At 36.2% G+C, this 16,542-nt stretch overlaps 1 protein-coding gene across 4 annotated transcripts in view; it reads left to right on the plus strand.

Moving 5' to 3' along the window:
- The window catches only part of LOC143150951 (matrix metalloproteinase-2-like), a 378,361-nt gene that overhangs the window by 317,977 nt on the left and 43,842 nt on the right, over positions 1 to 16,542 (plus strand). For all 4 annotated transcript variants that reach the window (XM_076319589.1, XM_076319607.1, XM_076319580.1 and 1 more), the window contains 2 exons: positions 1,535 to 1,681; positions 12,747 to 12,889. In XM_076319589.1, the coding sequence (XP_076175704.1) occupies positions 1,535 to 1,681; positions 12,747 to 12,889 (290 nt within the window). The remainder of the gene's footprint in view (positions 1 to 1,534; positions 1,682 to 12,746; positions 12,890 to 16,542) is intronic.

The following is a 16,542-nucleotide window of genomic DNA, read 5'->3' on the forward strand; positions in this document are numbered from 1 at the left end:
AAATGCTAAATACGTTTTCCTAATCGACTCGCGCATAACCAACAGATTTATGCCCAAATCACCCCATATATCTCCATATAATCGCAAGAAACACAATAGCGTTAATCGCTAGCAATTTCTACAGCTTAAGCGTTAATTTATACATTAATAACATCTCTAGATCTACAATGGTTATATTTAAATTCCTCAAAAAGCACAATCTCATTCTATAAGTAATTACTAAGTTACAACTATATTTGTGATACCACTCTATCTATTGTGCAAGTAATTACTAAGTTACAACTCTATCTGTAAGTAATTACTAAGTTACAACTCTATCTGTAATATCACACCTATTGTGTAAGTAATTACTAAGTTACAACTCTATCTGTAATATCGCACCTATTGTGTAAATAATTACTAAGTTACAACTCTATCTGTAATATCACTCTATTGTGTAAGTAATTACTAAGTTACAACTCTATTTGCAACACTGATCTATCTATTGTGCAAGTAATTACTAAGTTACAACTCTATTGTGCAAGTAATTACTAAGTTACAACTCTATTGTGCAAGTAATTACTAAGTTACAACTCTATTGTGCAAGTAATTACTAAGTTACAACTCTATTGTGCAAGTAATTACTAAATTACAACTCTATCTATTGTGCAAGTAATTACTAAGTTGCAACTCTATCTATTGTGCAAGTAATTACTAAGTTACAACTCTATCTATTGTGCAAATAATTACTAAGTAACAACTCTATCTATTGTGCAAGTAATTACTAAGTTTATCATCAGTTCCATGTACAACTTTACATATACGTATACATAAATTTAGTAATTACTTGCACAATAGGTAAAACGGTACTACAAATAGAGATCGTGCTTTTCGAGGAATATATATCTATACACACTTACGTAAATTTGTGCTAACAATCCCGTAGAGGATCGCGACATAATTAAAAAAACACTGCACCAAGATTACACCAAACGCAAAGAAAAACAAAAAAATTAATAATTTCTGCCCGTTGAAACGTAAAAAAACCCGTGCGTGAAAATACGTAACAATTTACAGAAACTGTACCCCGATACCCTGACGATCGATCGTTTTTCAATTTATCGAAAGACAATTATTTCTCAACGACACGTCCGTTGAATTCACCGTGGCGGCGATTACGCGAAACAACCTTTTCCCCGGAACGTAGCCGAAAAACGTATTATATCTCTTCGTCCTTATTTACCCGAGGAACATAATTCCAGTAATTCCACGGAATTTCCGCTCTTCGACGCGCAACAAAGTTTCTCTTATTACTTTCCTCTCCACCCGGGAATAATTTACCTAATTTCCCAAGACCAACCCCCTTATCCAACGATTGAATCGTCTTCCGTTCAGCGTGTCTCGCCGGAAACATTTTCTCCCTCTCAGGGTTTGCTCTCGTGGTTATCAGGTCGGAGCGTCTCGAGGAGGACCGATAAGCGGGCAAAAGCGTCGCTCCGCGCTAGGAATCGATTTTCGGCGGGTTCCTAATGATCTCCCTTTCTTTTTGTTGCAGCCTGAGAACCGAGCAACCAAGTGGTCTCGACACGGGTGGCGTTCGTTTCGAACTGAATAAAGCCCTCGGTCTCTGGGCACGAAACTCGAGACTTACCTTCCAGGAAGTTAACAGCGACCTGGCAGACATTCTGGTATACTTCCATCGGTATGTTTTTCTTATTCGTTTACTTATTTATTCGTATAAACGCTTTCAATCCGTAAGCTCCGGTCCGTGGATGCGCAAACTTTGCCCCACGGGCCAATCTCCGTTTACTTTAAACGATCGGTACGGTAACATTTCGAAACCAATTCAAAAATCTGTACGAAAGTAACAATATAATTGTAATAATTCGAGTTAATTCTTGCGCGTCTTTGCGAAGAATTTCCAGCACTTTTTCAAATATTTTCGACAATATTTGCACGAGGTTTATTTAAATTGTCGTTACAAACAAGATGCACTTCTTTGTACAAGATTTTCACATTGTGAATTATTATTTTTTAACTACGATCGTGTCGGTGTATTCAAAAGTATTTTATTACAATAGATTTTTATCGATCAGAGGAATGTGTACGTGTACTTTTATTTAAAAATATTTTCTTTCACGACAACGACAAAATTACATATTTTATTAATTCCACGAAAATAATAATACCTTCGCGCTACTTTCCACCACGGTGAGCTCTGTTTCGCAAACCGGGTAGTAAACGTCAATTTTAATTATAAAACATCTGGCCGGCAGCTTGGCACAGGCCCTTTTGGACTTTGATGCAGGTAACGCCGTAAACCGGCTACCCTACGTCGACACTTGCCCGACAGCAAAGTCTAGCCTTGGGAATTTCCCAATGCGTCACTGCTGAACTCCACTTCATACCCCCGTAAAGGGACGAAACGTCTTCTCCACTCCCTACACACCTCGCCACCGGAATACCAATCACGTGCCCGTATTTGCACCAGCGACTCACGCTCTCTAATCATCGTGCGAAACTCGGATAAAAATTTGTATCCACCGATACAATGCTCGAATCATTTTCCAACCGACTGTCTCTTAGCCGAAAAAAAACGCGAGAGCACCGGTACATAATTATATGACAAATATTAAAATTTAACGCGTAACACTACGTTTCAAAGTGGCTCGGATTAATGTTCGCGTAGAGGTAGCATAACGCATGAGTATAACATGTAACGAATTTTGTTTTTTTCAGTTACAGAGCAATGTATTATTTTATATAAATTTCTAATTAAATTAAACTCGTGTTATATTTTGTTTCACACGATACTTGGAAAACATTCTATCATGTACGAATCCTCAGCGAAGTAGGTTGAGCACCACTGTTACGGTGTTGACCCCGCCAAAAAGAAGTAATACACTTTCGACTACTGTCTAAAACGGTTCTATCCAACTGAGACCTCGTGGAATCTCTAGGGTTCTCCCATTCTTGTCTAAGAACGACATAAACAGTTTGTGCTGCTACTACGGTATATGACGTCTTTAGAAACTTGTATTTCGGTTCGTTGCGGTGAATAAAGTCGTTAAATAAATAAAACGACGTGCACCGCGACGAAGTTTCGATCACCGAGCGCTTGTAATGCGAGTCTCGCTCGTTATTGGTCTGTCTCACTCGCACTCGGTGCATCACCTTTCACTTTTCTCGTCGAGCGTTACACAGCCTCAGATTGTGTCACTCGAAAGCAAATATCGCCACTTTTCTAGTCCCAATTTAGGTAATTCTCTCATTTGCTCCTTGTCTTTCACCGAATAATCTTAATTGATACAATTCTAGATTTATTGTATCCTTTATAAATTCCAGTGTACTATAGATTTAGTTTCTCCTTCGAATCAAAACGTACATAAATCGTTTTCCTCGATTCCTGGAAAGAAACGTAGACAAATTATTTTTCACAATTTCTGTCCCGAACTGCTGCTAAAATTACCCTCATCTTGTAAACCCTTTAGTGTGCAACAATAATGTTGTAACGACAACAATGAATGCTTACTAAGGGTCACAATTTTACCCAAGGTGTAATAAAAATGTAGGATACGTTAACGAAATATATTCTACGTCTTAAAACAATGAAAAAGCTTATATACTTCCGATAACCTTTAAATTATTGGTTACAGGTTTTTTTTTGCATTTCCAAAAAGCTATGTACAACTACTCCGCAATATTGCGCACGAGTTGATCTAATAACCTCGCATACAGTACTCAGATCTCTACAAATAGTATCAAAAACTCCCCCTGTAATGATTGCTCAAAATTTTTTTTAACAATTCTATCGTAGTATGATTGTTATTTCGAATGAAAGTTCGTCGATCGTTCGAAGAAAGAAGCTTTCTAGAAAAACACGAGCAGTACGAGATCGAAGAAAACTAAAAATAAAATTGAAAAGGGAGACGACCAGGTGTTTTGAAAGCGCACGCAGCGTCTTTGAAGTAAATACGGAATGCGGGGACATTCACAATTGCGGGATGAAAGGGGAAACGAAGAGTACGCGTAAAGACAAGACAGTTGCCAGCGTTGCGACGAAATTTATTTCCTCGATCGGTACAGTTGGACAGTCAAAGAGAAACTGTCCGTCTCGACGTCCAAAAGGCAACGTCTCAGCCAAGTTTTGCGGACGAATTCAAATCCGCTGAAAAATAGCTCGAATATTGCACTCCGGCTTCATTTTCCAAAATATGAGATTCTTAGATCAGGCGTTGTAAATATCAGATTAATAAATGTATATATGAATAATCACTGCTTTATAAAGCACGATACGTATTTTTTTTTAGATAATCAAATGTTGATCAACATGTTCGAAACGTTCGAGAGCAATCTTTGAACAGTTTTGTCAACCCGTTTCGTGCCTGTGGTCGAGAATATAATATAAATAAATTTCTAATCATTTATTACCGTACACGTGTTTGTTGTGAACAGTATAGTGAAAACCAGGAGGCTTCAATGGAAGAGATGAAATTATTTGGCATTTGCTTTAATTCGTTGAAATTTGTACAATATAAAGTAATATTCAATCTCTTTTTTTGGAAATAAAAAAAGATCTCTCGACAAAAAATTGAGTCGAGAATACTTCAGGAAGTACTACTCTAGTGTAAGTCGGGAATCCGTACACTACTGCACATTGCTACAAAAATTCGTGCCAACTTAGAGGAGTTGGCACTACTAACTTCACGCTACCCCTTCTCCTTCGCAGCTCGCGTCAGTTTCGCATACTTTCTAAGGCGCTTGGCGCTTGCACGCTATACATACGTAGACACGCAGAATTATTATGCCGTACAACAGAGTGGATCGAAACTTCCGAAACGTTTAATGTAAATGGGTCTAACCTACCTACGTACGTGCGAAGAGTTGATAAAATAACACTGAATTACTATGAAATAGTAAATCAATAGCTCCGCAATATTTGCAGTTTATAATATATTACCAACCCCACACGAACTTATCTTTTTTGAAGTACTCAATATTATGATATACGACAGAAGTATACTCTCTCGGCATCACACTTACGATTTAATACTTATAGTAGATTATCCAAGAATTAAACTATTGTTATTTAAACATTGTATTTTATAGTGTTGAAAATTAATAGCAATTAATCTAACACTTATTTTGCACGTTATACCTAAATGACCATACCGAAGATATTTTATTTACCGGAATATATAAAATATTTATTTGTTGTCATATTTTAACGTATGCTACGTATTCTGGCAATTTGTGCAATTGCATGTAAATAAAATATGCAAAATATTGATTACACGTAGCAGAATCGCAACAACAAAGCGATTGTAATAAATGATAGTTTAATATTTACATCGATAATTTATTTTAAATATCGCGAAGCTATCACAGAACTTTGTTATTTCAGAATAAGATAATTATTTCTCAATTATTCGTGCGATTCTTCGAACGTAAATAGGTTAGACTCGTTTCAGAAGGTTCGATCTGTACCGTTCCGCGATCAACGACATAATGATTCTGCGCACCTATGTCGCGCATACGCTAAGCACCTTACCATACGAGACCAAGACAAGGACCGAGGAGAAGGGGTAGCGTAAAGCTGGCCATATTCCCTTAACTTAGCACGAATTTCTATAGCCGCGTATAAAGTGCACGAACGAGAAGATGAGAGTCGAGGGATACCAGGATAAGGAGATTAGTAGGTGTGTAACAAGACCGCACAAGAACGTAGTTAAAGTATTTGACACCGTGGCAGCTTTGAATCACGTATTAAGTCAAATAGTATATGAATTGATTATTTCTCACCAGTTTCAAATTGTGAAAAAATCTACTGATATATATATTATATACATTATACATACCTATGGTATACAATTGCCAAAATTGAACCTGTAGTATTCAAAGTGAATTATTTTTAAAAATGTAGTCTGTTATTTCGTCCTCTACTTAATTATTTTACTTCACATTCTCTCCCATTTATTTTATCCATTTATGGTTACAGACAAATAATTTCTTTCGATAATATACCTTCTTAAAAATTCGATTGCTCTTTACGAATTTTTAAAAATGTGTCCTCGTTTTAAAATTTACAAAGCGAAAACTACCGAAAAACTACTATCGTCGATCCTTTGTCGACGAGAAGGACAAAAAAATAGACCCGTGCTTCGATCAAGAATTTTGACATCGAGAGGAAAAATTGATCGTTTCGCTATAGTAGATCAGGGCACTCTTTTACCTCTTTATCTATTCATAGTCACGAATACGCGACAGGGATGAATAAGGATTTGTTATTTGGGTGTGTATGGTATAAAATTGCGCCCCGACCAATAGGCGACGCTTTCGAGAGATATCGTTTAGTCATATACGGGGTCAAAGTCGCGTGAATAATTCTGACCAATAAGACCCGCATATCTACCGGGTCTCATCTTCCCATCCATCCGTTTTAACTATCGTGGCTGAAGATCGGGAACGATACTCGAACAACCGCGTGTTTCATAATCGCCCCACATTTCAAAACGATCGTTACAGAAACGAGGAAGATTATACTCGAAAGATTATGAAAGATTACGTCACCGGTCTGAAGAGTATCTTTGGAGCTCGTGTAAAAGCAAAACCGTGCAATGAAAAGCTGACACGGAGCAACACCCAACGTGCAACGTCTCGTTTTCTGCACAAGTCGGTAACGGATGAAAATATTTACATCGAAAATGTATATAACATTTCTGGCTCGAGATAAATTGTCAAACACGCTGCAAACGTTTATTACTTGTTAAAAGTACCTTTTATATGTATTCTACCCGTTGCGTCTGTTTCTTACAAAGTAATCTCGCTATAAATTGCAAATATCTAAAATACGCTGCATTATTATACGAGCATTTATTATTTATCCTGCAATATATCATCTAGGTGTATTGCATCCATAGTGTCCAGTTCTCGCAAAATAACTCTCGTCTTGCGATAAATTGCAAATGTCTAAAACACAGAATTAAACTGTAGTTCAAGATAATCTATCGAACACGTTGCAAGTATTTATTATTTATTTTGTAATATATCATCTATATGTATTGTATCGGTTATGTCCAATTCTGACAAAGTAACCGCCATCTTGCGATAAATTGCAAATGTCTAAAACACGGAATTAAACTGTAGTTCAAGATAATCTATCGAACACGTTGCAAATATTTATTATTTATTCTGTAATATATCATCTATGTGTATTGTATCCATAGTGTCCAGTTCTCGTAAAATAACCATCGTCTTGCGATAAATTTCAAATATTTAAAACACAAAATGAAACTGTACTTCAAGATAATCTATTGAACACGTTGCAAATTTTTATTATTTATTCTGTAATGTATCATCTATATCTATTGTATGTCCAATTCTCACAAAATAACCGCCATTTTGCGATAAATATCTAAAATACGCTGCAAACATTTATTATTTATCCTACAATGCATCATCTATATGTATTGCATCCGTTACGTTCAATTCTTAAAAGTAACCGCCATCTTGCGATAAATTGCAAATATTTAAAACACAAAATGAAACTGTACTTCAAGATAATCCTATTGAACACGTTGCAAATTTTTATTATTTACTCTGTAATGTATCATCTATATCTATTGTATGTCCAATTCTCACAAAATAACCGCCATTTTGCGATAAATATCTAAAATACGCTGCAAACGTGTATTATTTATCCTGCGATGCATCATTTATGTGTATGGTATCCGTTATATCCAATTCTTACAAATTAACCACCGTCTTGCGATAAATTGCAAATGTCTAAACCACAGAATAAAACCGCAGTTCAAGGTAATCTATCGAACACGCTGCAAATATTTGTTACTTATCTTGCAATACACCGCGTGTACGTGTGCCGGCCAGTTGCGAGTGCAATTTTTACGGAACAACGGTCATAAATCGCGTATATCCGAAACAGAGAATTAAACTTACATCGGTGAAAATCGAAACGGTTTTCTGAATAACCGCTGTCCGTTTTTCGGGATCCTTTTTTTTTTGTCGGAGGGCGCTTCGTTACGATACAATTGCCATTTCGTACATCTGGCGAAATTCATCTCGTTTTGTTCGTGTACACTTTTTTCCCCCGCTGCAAAACAAGTTTGAACTGTAAAAAAAAATTTCGACCGAGCGACAGTTTTTTCTTCTTTTTTTTTCCGTTTTTTCTTTTTCTTCTTCTTTTTTTTTTTTTTCTTTTTTTTTTCATCGCCGAGCGTTAGCGCGAACGTAACGCGCAGTTCTGAGCGACACCGATGGTGTTACCTAACTGTTCGCGGCTCGTCGAATAATACGAACAAACAGTAGATATTGAACAGATCTTTCTTTTAATCGTACTCTCATTTCCAGGTGGGTCGTCGCGATAAATTTTCCGGTAACAAGGTACTTCGTAAATCGAGCCATTGATTTCCCCTTTGTTCACTCCCGTTGTTCTCCTTCCCTTTGTGCGCGGGCGTTCGCGCGTGGTATATATTGTTGGTGTTGCGGAACACACGAAATTTTCATGGAATTAGGATAACTTTGTGAAATTTGCGAATTCGCTTTGCTCCGAGTTGGAAAGTTCGCTAAGTGATTAAGTCCGTGTACAATATTCATAGGTCGGAGGCTCGTTTACTTAGATTCAAAAATTTCATTATAACGTAATCTATTGTTTCTTAACAACGTTTCGATCGCTGAATTTCAACGGTGAACCCGTTCCGGCGCCGAGTACCGTGTGCCACCAGGTTTCGTAAGAATAAAATGGCGGGCGGTTACGAGTACGTGTCACATAAATTGTGATATATCGTGTCTGGGTTTTTGTGATTCTTTTTTTATCGTTCACGGTGTTGTTCTCGATCGTATGGAAAAATTCGTAAAATAACCTGTTTCGACCAAAGAAATTGAAATCTACGATACGTTCAATTATGAAGGATTTTAAAAAGGATATTATTATTATTAAATGTCTTTATTACGTGAAAGTGTATACTTCTATTGGGTTGTTCGAAAAGACATTTCATTTTTTTTAGTGAAAATGAAACACTATTTTTTTGGAGTGTATAAACTCAATATTCAATTATACATTCTCCATTTTGGAAAACGAAACGACTTTCCAAATAACCTAATATATATAGTAAATTGTATATTTTATATACACATGTAAAGATAAAATATACAAAGATACTAGCGCGCTACGTATAAAGAAGAAAGTCCATTGCAGCCAGAAACCCTGTTATAAAACCTAACCTCAATTGTCTCGAATAATATTGTTCGAACGTACAAATTCCTGCCTACCGAGCGTGGTGAATAATCCACGAAGAGAAACGTTAAAATATGAAAACGTCGATATGAATTTCTTTTCAGGATTTTCGGAATTTCTACCGTGGTTCGCTGCATACGGCACGCAGGTGTGTAATACCGTGCTCCCTGATCCGAGATCTAATATTCTCATTGGTTCGCGATAGGTCGTCGCGTTGGTGTCGAGCGATAAAAAGAAACTTCGTTACGGAAAATCCAGCCAGTTAAAAATTTGAAGTTCTCCCGGCTACGAATGGATACATTAAAATTAACGGTATAAAAAATCGTGCAAAAGGTGGCCATATTGGAAACTCGATTCACGAATTCAATGGAAACCACGGTGTACGAATAGAAGCGTTCCAAGACGAGTCGGTCTCGCGACGTTTGATCCACCGACGATGCGTAACTTGAGAACGTCCCATCGATCGATACCAAGCATCGACCGCGTCGATTCCGTTCTCAGCGTTGTCATTGTTTACGCGTTATTGGATCCACGTTCGATAATCTCTGAAAATTGGAGCACGAGAAGCGGCAAGCTTACGATATTATCCACTTTAAAAAATTCACGACTCGTCCGAGCCACGGTTGTGTTCCAGCCACCGGGAAGCATGAATAAAAATCGCAAAAAAGGGGTACACCGGAGAAACCGTATAAACCGCTTTCACAATTAGCCAGCCGAACGCCGTGATATCAGTGGCGTATCGGCTGTCTAGATAATCGACGGCCGCTCGCGAGCGGAATTTAATTACGGCGCACAGTATGGCCCGTTTCCTTCCGATCCAGAGAAAGGCCGAATTAAACGGACCGCAAAACTAAGAGATAGATTGTGCATCGCGCGACTAAAACGCTATGAGAACTTGGATCTGTTGGTAACGTCTGAATAAATAACAAGTGAAGCGTGGCGGAGGATTCTTGCACCGGAAGCACGTGATTGGTACTTTCGAACATTTCCAACGACTATCCCATTTACGGAAATGACTGCTAAATGTTACACTTGTACATAGATCTCTGCTACTCGAAAGGGTTCTTCGCGTTCGAATCATTTATATATACGTAAATAATATAGTAATATTTAAATATTTGTTAATGGATGTAATATAAGTATTTGTGAATGTGTAATTTATTAATATATAAATATTGATTGATTAATATAGTATGAGTATTAATCGTTTGGACTTGAGAGGAGATCCTCGGTCGTCATTTAATTCGGTGTATTATTTTCGAACCGGGAAAACGTGGTGGTTTGAAATTCAAATTGGAATTGAAATATTACGTTCTCGTAGAGTGTGAACGTATGTATGCGAAGTATATAAAAACGTTCCATTTCGGATTAATTTTACGACTTAGAGGATTTTCTTAAGGCGTCGGTTTCTGGTAGCAAAGAAGCCCAGAGTGCAAAAGGTTAAAGTACTTATAATATAAGTATATATAAATAATTGATTAATGTAACAATTATTTATATATTTATATTTTCAAATATGCGAAGTGATTTATAAAAGAATAGTTAATTATAAACTAATCCGAGTTCGTTATTCTGAAATACTAATTTTATTGTTTCAAAGTTGAAATTAGAGGATAGGTAACTATGGTGGTTAATTATTATTGTACGCTCAAAGTTTTCAAGGCTTTGAATTTGGAACTAGTATGTTTTACTTTACGAGAGAACGGTGAGAAGGCTGAAAAATACAAGAATGAGAAAAATAATAATTTGACGTATAAAGAAACAATATGTTATATAGTACGCTATTGAAACGCTACGTTCAAGTTTTTGAGATGAGACACACGCTGCAACGTTCAATGTCGCGGCATTAAAATTCGTGACTTTACGTCGCGTGAAAACGGACCTTTAGTTGTTCGTTGCGCGATATAGGTGCGCAGAATCCTTGCCGCTGAAATCACTACGACAGTGTTTCTCAAACATCGCATCAGACCCGGAGTAAAATTAAATTATTCCTTGAAAACGGTTCTTGGAACAATGTACTCGTCGTTAATTTTATTCAAACGGATCGATATATTTTTATTTTAATTTCTTGTACATTCGGTGATAAAACTACGCGTGAAAATAATTATAGGAAAGCGTTAGGTGTGCGGTGGGTTCTCTGAAGACTTATTCGGCGCTGTTTAACAATAAATGTTAATTTATTAATATCCCTGTTCTTTTATCGAAGAGAATCAAAAGATCCTCGTTAAGTACTGGATCATCGATCATTTTGTCGCAAACGAGACATTCGATATAATTTATCGTTTTTTTTTTATTATTTTTAACAGAAGCAGAATAGAAAATAACGAATATTTTATAAGCACAGAAAAATGTTGGTAAAATCGTAGAATAAATGCGAATATTTTAGCTTTCTGGTTTCCAGTTTAATTTTTATTATTTTTATTACGAACATTGAAAAACTCTGTAATGGGTATTTTCGTAAGAATATAATGCTACGGAAAGTATTATTTTTGTTCTGCTATGTAACATGTTTCGTTTTTTTTTTCTTCTAAGAGCTCGTGGACCTTCACCAAGAAGCTCGAAGACGCCCAGGGGTACGTGGACCATAGTTCGAGAAACACTGCACTAGGAAATAACAATTCATGACATTTCATACATCGTAAATGCATATTCTGCATATTCCGGTGTACTCAGTGTATGCCACACATTCTACAAATGTGCATACTCTGATGGATGAATAATGTGCTCGAATTAATCCTCAGAACCCATTGACACATATTTAATAAATAATAGTTTGTCTCTGATCTATTTCATGGAAACTTATCTATTTATGCTACTTATATTAATGAAAATGACATCGATAATCTACTCTGTACAAAGTTAATTAAAACATCAACAGCGTACAAACACACTCACAATGATAAATGACAACGATTTTTCATAATTCCTAATGCATGTGAGATAAAAGTTGTAACTTTGAACGATAATTGAAAATTCTTGCTATTATTTTTTTCCAATATTACAAAATAAGATAAAGGTACACAGGGTACGAACAATGTCTTATACTCTTTTTTATTCAAACAGTATCTTTACTAATTTATTTTATATTTGAATTTTCAAATTACCAATGTTCGAGCATTCGACTACTCCAATGTATCGATGTTCAAATATTCGAAAAAGTAATAAAAAACAGAATAGTTACTTTTTCAATATTTTTCTTATGAAATTGAAATTATTTACAACTTTTTACATACCCAATCACATAGTTCTACCTACATCTGCTACCACCATTTTATTTCGTATGCATTTACTTCCTAAAATAAGAATTTCGGTGTTTCCAATTATAAAGTATACAGTTTATTCGAAATAATAAAAAAAAACATAATATTTTTACCAAAACGTAAATGATCGTAACAATGAAATAAATCGAGGTCGTCGATGACTGGGTGGTCAACGTCGAAATTAGTTGCACGTAGAAGAAGCTGTACGAGCCAAGTTTAATTCGACCGCTCATTCTTCTCCTATTTTGTTTCAGTGGTTATCACGGTGATGGATATCCTTTCGATGGCAGAGGCCAGATCTTGGCACACGCCTTCTTTCCTGGTAGAGATCGCGGCGGAGACGTTCATTTCGACGAAGAAGAAATATGGCTGCTGCAGGACGACAGCAACGAAGAAGGTCAGGAGAAATTCAATAAAATACATTTTCGTATCGAGAGGGAAGGAACAGCCAAGAAATCGTTCCTCGAGCATGGACAAATCGATCATCGGGGGCGATAGAACACGTTTTTTTTTTTTTTTTTTTTTTTTCCGCCATTGTCACACTGCATTCTAGCAGAGCAATTTCTTGGGCTATGCACTTGTCACGTGGTCGCGACAGCGCGTTGCAGCGTGGCGTGACTCGTGAAAAGACGAACGAATTTCTTCGGGGCTAAGCTTCCGAGCTTCGAAATTAATCGACCAGCGTAAAATTTATCGTTAGAACAAATTTTACAGGCACACTTGAGTAATCTCTTATTTCAAAATTAATCACGATCATCTCGTGTCATTCTGCAACTGCAGTTCCAAAATAACGAACACAGAATCAAGTTAGATCGTCTTAATTTAAATAAAATTTTGTAATCACTAAATACGAGTGGATAAATATGATTCTTTTCTGGCAAATCTTGACACGATTGCTTCTAATCGCGTATTTTTATTATTTTAAAACGTTTTACGTTAAGATTTCAAACGTTATCGTTGCACTTCTTCAGTATATATTATCCAAAGAGAAAAGTTCAATTAAGATCTTTAAGATACTCCAGCTCGTGAATTTTGATAAAATTTGAATTTTTCAAAGCTTCTACAAATTTGTAATTCTCCGAGATAATTAGTGTTTTCAATAGACGAAGTTGTTATACTTTGCCCTCGAGATTTACCTTCCAGAATAAACGACGAAACCTCTAGGTACTAGCACGCAATTAGGAGCAAAAATTTCGCGGACTCCCTGTAGTATTTTTCAACCTTAAAAATTCATAGGAATTATAATTTCGGACATTTCAATTCGTAACATCCGGCAGGATTGCCGGTACTAATGCCGATAATTAAATTTTAAAGTAACGACAGTAGCTCGTTCGAATATTTAAGGAAAAATTCTGTTACATTTACACCGCTCGGCAGTTTTAAGTCCTGAAATTCAAAGTAGGATTTTACAGTGGCGAGAGAAAGCACGCGCGGTGAAGAAAGTTTATCGAGATTCGCAAATGGAAGAAAAGATTCCCGAACCGAGGAATTTTCGCGAGGGCGATATCAAGTCCCCCATACCCTGGCAGTTTGCCAATTCGGTCACCCCGTGACCGAGAAGAAATAAGGGAACGACGATGAAAACGTTTCTCCGTTTTACCATGTTGATGTATCGTTATTCTCGATCGATACGAACCGCTTGGTATCTTCGAAAGGAACGTGTACGTATTTACGCTCCACGGGAACTTTTTCGCGTAAATTCAAAGAACTTTTTTCGATGACGAAAGGGGACTCGTTCAAATGTACACAGTCTATCGTTCAAACACGTGACGTTGATATCTCGCGATGGATTAATCAAAAATATAAAAATATATACGCAAAAAGCTATTCCGCGTATACGTAGAAACTGTATTACTAACCCCCAACATTATCGATTCCAGCCTGGTGCCATTTTGGTACACTCTCTAGACAATTTTTAACGAAATATATTCAAAAAGGTCCCTGTATTTTTATTGTGAAAATATCATAAATATGAAAAGAAAATATGGTAAGAAATCATACACAAAACACTATTCCGTGTATACGTGACAACTATGTTACTAACCCCCAATATTATCGATTGTAGTCTGGTACCATTTTGGTACACTCTCTAGACAATTTTTAACGAAATGTATTCAGAAAGGTCCCTGTACTTTTATTGTGAAAATATCATAAATATGAAAAGAAACATATGGTAAGAAATCATACACAAAACACTATTCCGTGTATACGTGACAACTATGTTACTAACCCCCAATATTATCGATTGTAGTCTGGCACCATTTTGGTACACTTTCTAGACAATTTTTGGCGAAAAATATTTTAAAAAATTCCTGTATTTTTATTGTACTTTTATCGTGAAAATATCATAAATATGAAAAGAAACATATGGTAAGAAATCATACGCAAAACACTATTCCGTGTACACGTGACAACTATATTACTAACCCCCAATATTATCGATTGTAGTCTGGCATCATTTTGGTACATTCTCTAGACAATTTTTAACGAAAAATATTCAAAAAGGTCCCTGTATTTTTATTGTAAAAATATCATAAATATGAAAAGAAACATATGATAAAAAATCATACACAAAACACTATTCCGGGTATACGTGACAACTGTATTACTAACACCCAACATTATCGATTGTAGTCTGGCACCATTTTGGTACACTTTCTAGAAAATGTTCAACATAAAAAGTTGCAAACGATCTATTTTTGTTTCACTTTTCTCGTAAAAATATCTTTTCCTCGAAGCTTCTGCTTCGTAAGGGTCGTGTGTATTTTCCATGGCCGTGAGATAACCATTTTAACAAGGAAACTTAATTTTGTTGTTTCTACTCGCGACGAAACAAGCGTCGATATTTTAAATCGTGTTTTTCAAGTATCGTCCTAACTGTACGTTTACGTAATTTAATCGTGCGTTGAATATTTAAACAAGAAAATATATATATATATATATATACATAAGGTACCAGTGTTGTATATGTAAGGTACCAAAGCTGTGGGAACTGTAACAACACCAAATACCAACCTTTGTTGAGCATTTAACAGTTCGCTGGATTACTGCATGTTCCCAGGAAGATCAAGATTTCCATACAGGAAGTAATGCTCATACATACGAGGATTTGCCGATGAATACAGCAGCATCGTTTCAAGCACGGTGAATATTATCCCGAACCCGTACCATTTGTTTTTGTACCTGTCTTCTTGACAGCAGATGTTGCACTAAAAGTATATCGCTTAGAAACATTACCGTCTTCTAAACGTCCTTTTGCGGTCGTTACACTAATGGAGACATTTTTTCAGCTACAGAACCTGCGTAAAACTTTATTGTCTCTGGCCATTCAATTGCTCGTTTGTCATTGTTTGAAACTACTCCAAGTTGTTCAATTATCAACGACGACGATAAATTTTACGGTAGAACAAGGTCGTTTGTTAGTATAATTTCCTCCGTCTTAGCAGCACTTGGAAACACGAGGAAATCTCATCTATGTTTAGTCTTTAAACCATAAGTCTGTCTTTGATACGAATTAAAGCAGAACTTAACCAAAGTTACTTTCGTTAAAGCGATTATGTAAAACAAGAAATGCAATACTAACGCAGATTAGATTTTCGTTTCGCGTATCTGGAGTTACCGCACAATCGATGTGTTGGGAATAGTTTAAAAGGTGACAAAATAATAATACAGTTGTTTAAAAATTAAACAAATTTTAAGATATTCCTTTCGAATTCTAAAATTCGAATACTTTTTTCTAGCTTCGATAGAGATATAATTAAAATGTTATTTGTTAAATACATGCACCGAACATGACGACAGCGATTGTAAAAATAAGTTCTTCGATAACATAACGTATTGATGTTTCGTGTCGTCAACGAAGAGGAAACGTCGAATGTGAAATTTCCTTTGATAATCAAAGCGGGAGGCAGTTGGAATATTGGCTCGTATACTAAGAGTATACATACGTACTGATCCCAAGTCTGAGACCTAATCCATACTGAGGATTTCCTTAGTCCTTGGATCTAACCTAAACGTGAAATTTAACTCGAAGCTGAATTCTCGACCAAA

This window comes from Ptiloglossa arizonensis, chromosome 1, assembly GCF_051014685.1.
Source record: "Ptiloglossa arizonensis isolate GNS036 chromosome 1, iyPtiAriz1_principal, whole genome shotgun sequence".
In the NCBI taxonomy this organism is placed as follows: Eukaryota; Metazoa; Arthropoda; class Insecta; order Hymenoptera; family Colletidae; genus Ptiloglossa; species Ptiloglossa arizonensis.